The 3,250-nt window shown below is 40.9% G+C and overlaps 2 protein-coding genes across 10 annotated transcripts in view; both read left to right on the forward strand.

Moving 5' to 3' along the window:
* Positions 1-2,868, forward strand: part of TAF9 (TAF9 RNA polymerase II, TATA box binding protein (TBP)-associated factor, 32kDa) — a 5,686-nt gene extending 2,818 nt beyond the window's left edge. For all 8 annotated transcript variants that reach the window (XM_011959330.1, XM_011959328.1, XM_011959332.1 and 5 more), the window contains 2 exons: positions 1,015-1,107; positions 1,854-2,868. In XM_011959330.1, the coding sequence (XP_011814720.1) occupies positions 1,871-2,665 (795 nt within the window). In that variant the 5' untranslated portion in view covers positions 1,015-1,107; positions 1,854-1,870 and the 3' untranslated portion in view covers positions 2,666-2,868. The remainder of the gene's footprint in view (positions 1-1,014; positions 1,108-1,853) is intronic.
* The window catches only part of AK6 (adenylate kinase 6), a 21,220-nt gene that overhangs the window by 3,108 nt on the left and 14,862 nt on the right, over positions 1-3,250 (forward strand). For both annotated transcript variants that reach the window (XM_011959337.1, XM_011959336.1), the window contains exon 2: positions 1,015-1,107. In XM_011959337.1, the coding sequence (XP_011814727.1) occupies positions 1,015-1,107 (93 nt within the window). The remainder of the gene's footprint in view (positions 1-1,014; positions 1,108-3,250) is intronic.

The raw sequence follows: 3,250 nt of genomic DNA on the forward strand, positions 1-3,250 counted from the left end.
GCCAGGATGGGTCTTGATCTCCCGACCTCATGATCTTCCTGCCTCGGCCTTCCAAAGTGCAGTGATTACAGGCATGAGCCACTGCGCCCAGCACGAGGTGGTTAATTTTATTCTGAGCAGTTCCATGGTAGCAGTGGGTAGTTTGAATTGGCATCAGAATTTGCTGAGCCCCACCCCTGGAGAATCAATACACTGGGTAATATTCTGACATTCAGTTAGCTTTGGAAATTTTTATTAGATCGTAGTACATGCTAATTTACGTATGGCCAGGCATGGTGGCTCATGCCTGTAATCCCAGCACTTTAGGAGGCCTAGGTGGGCAGATGACGTGAGGTTAGGAGTTTGAGACCAGCCTGGCCAATATGGTGAAACCCTGTCTCTACTAAAAATACAAAAATTGGCCGGGTGCGGTGGCTCAAGCCTGTAATCCCAGCACTTTGGGAGGCCGAGACGGGCGGATCATGAGGTCAGGAGATCGTGACCATCCTGGCTAACACGGTGAAACCCCGTCTCTACTAAAAAATACAAAAAACTAGCCGGGCAAGGTGGTGGGCACCGGTAGTCCCAGCTATTCGGGAGGCTGAGGCAGGAGAATGGCGTAAACCTGGGAGGCGGAGTTTGCAGTGAGCTGAGATCTGGCCACTCCAGCCTGGGCGACAGAGCGAGACTCCGTCTCAAAAAATTAGCTGGGCCTGGTGGTGGGCACCTGTAATTTCAGCTACTCAGGAGACTGAGGCAGGAGACTCGCTTGATCCTGAGAGGTGGAGATTGCAGTGAGCCAAGATCGCACCACTGCACTCCAGCCTGAGTGACAAGCGAAATTCCATCTCAAAAAAAAAAAAAATTTTTAACATATTATTGCTAATTAGGAAATTTTTCATTTCAGTTGTCAAGATCTTTAAGGGCAGAGGCCAGGTGAGACTCTGCCTCAAAAATAAAAAAAGGAAGGGTACAAGGTGGGCTGCAGTGTGATAAGTAGTATTTCACAGTGTTTTTCTGTGGCTTGTCTTACAGGTACACCAGGGGTTGGAAAAACTACACTAGGCAAAGAACTTGCGTCAAAATCGGGACTGAAATACATTAATGTTGGTGATTTAGCTCGAGAAGGTAAGGGACACTTTGGTGTTAGATTTGTTTTGTTTTGTTTTAAGTCTGATAGTGGAGTGTTAGTGCCGGGTATTGTCAGAAGGTACAAAAAACAGAGATTGCCATTAAAGAATAAATACTCTTTTAGGGAATCCACAGAAATATTAAGTGTCTAATGCTATGTCCTGGTTATTTTGAGCATTTTCCCTTCTGCCTTGAAAATGGCTAGCAATTCTTGTGAATAGTTGGGAAGGCTCCTATGAAGAGACTGGATTTCGGAGAGGTAGAATGTGAATAAGGAGAATGTTTTCAAGTTGGGCAAACAAAGGTTTGGTACTGCTGAATATATATATGAGCACAGTGAGTGTATTGGTCTCACTGGAAAGAGATTGTTTTGAGCTCAGGTGTAGAACATGACTATGCTATGGTATCTTAGATTAGTGTGAAGTTTGCATGCAACTGCATGTATTCTAAGATGATAGATGTTTTTATTTATTTTACCCTGTTTTCCCCTAATCTTTTATCACTCCCTTATTTGTGTCTTCATCTTTTTATAGTTGACAATGATTTGTACATGGTAGGAACTCAATAAATTAAAGGGACTTTAAGTATGCCTCATTAAAATTAAGAAAACATATGGTTTAAATTTTTAAAATTTTTTTACAGTTTAACATAGATTAAAAATTTTTTTAAGTTCCTGACAGTTGCTACTAAAGTAACTATTTCAGATTGATCTAATGTACATATTTTTTTCAAATGATCTAAAGTCTGATCATCGGATATCATGGAGTCTGGCAAGATGGCTTCTCCCAAGAGCATGCCGAAAGATGCACAGATGATGGCACAAATCCTGAAGGATATGGGGATTACAGAATATGAGCCAAGAGTTATAAATCAGATGTTGGAGTTTGCCTTCCGATATGTGACCACAATTCTAGATGATGCAAAAATTTATTCAAGCCATGCTAAGAAAGCTACCGTTGATGCAGATGATGTGCGATTGGCAATCCAGTGCCGCGCTGACCAGTCTTTTACCTCTCCTCCCCCAAGAGATTTTTTATTAGATATCGCAAGGCAAAGAAATCAAACCCCTTTGCCACTGATCAAGCCATATTCAGGTCCTAGGTTGCCACCTGATAGATATTGCTTAACAGCTCCGAACTATAGGCTGAAATCTTTACAGAAAAAGGCATCAACGTCTGCGGGAAGAATAACAGTCCCGCGGTTAAGTGTTGGTTCAGTTACTAGCAGACCAAGTACTCCCACACTAGGCACACCAACCCCACAGACCATGTCTGTTTCAACTAAAGTAGGGACTCCCATGTCCCTCACAGGTCAAAGGTTTACAGTACAGATGCCTACTTCACAGTCTCCAGCTGTAAAAGCTTCAATTCCTGCAACCTCAGCAGTTCAGAATGTTCTGATTAATCCATCATTAATTGGGTCCAAAAACATTCTTATTACCACTAATATGGTGTCATCACAAAATACTGCCAATGAATCATCAAATGCATTGAAAAGAAAACGTGAAGATGATGATGATGACGATGATGATGACGATGACTATGATAATTTGTAATCTAGCCTTGCTGCATGTAACATGTATACTTGGTCTTGAATTCATTGTACTGATATTAAACATGCATGCTGGATGTTTTCAAGTTGTGTTTTAGAAAACTTTAGTAATATTTAATGAGTAAATACAGTTACTATACTTTTCAATTGAAATGAAGGTTTTTCATCAGCCTTAAAAGTGTAAGAAAAATAAAGTTGTCATTCATTACTTTGATTGTTGGTGCTTTGGCAGTTGTTTTTAAAAGCAATTTTCTCCCTGTTGTCACCAAGAGGAGTAACAGTTGACAGTTGCAGCAACTTGCAGTACTATAGTCTATTGACCAGTAGAATGTCATCTCAAGTGTCTTCAGATATATAGATCATAGTATGATCTCTGGTGTACGTCACTCTTGTGATCTGTTCTCTCAGTTGCTGAGGTATAACCATGACTCTTCTTCGGAGAGACCAGTTGGTCAGGATTTTTATTCATAGTGAATTCTTAACCTGCTTTGATTATCTTCCTCAATTGTCCAACTTCCTAGGTCCCATTTTTCTGTCCCTTTGGTTATTTTAAGGACCCTTAGTATCTCCCAGTATGTCTCCACTTTTT

This window comes from Colobus angolensis, unplaced genomic scaffold (assembly GCF_000951035.1).
Source record: "Colobus angolensis palliatus isolate OR3802 unplaced genomic scaffold, Cang.pa_1.0 Scaffold49, whole genome shotgun sequence".
Lineage (NCBI taxonomy): Eukaryota > Metazoa > Chordata > Mammalia > Primates > Cercopithecidae > Colobus > Colobus angolensis.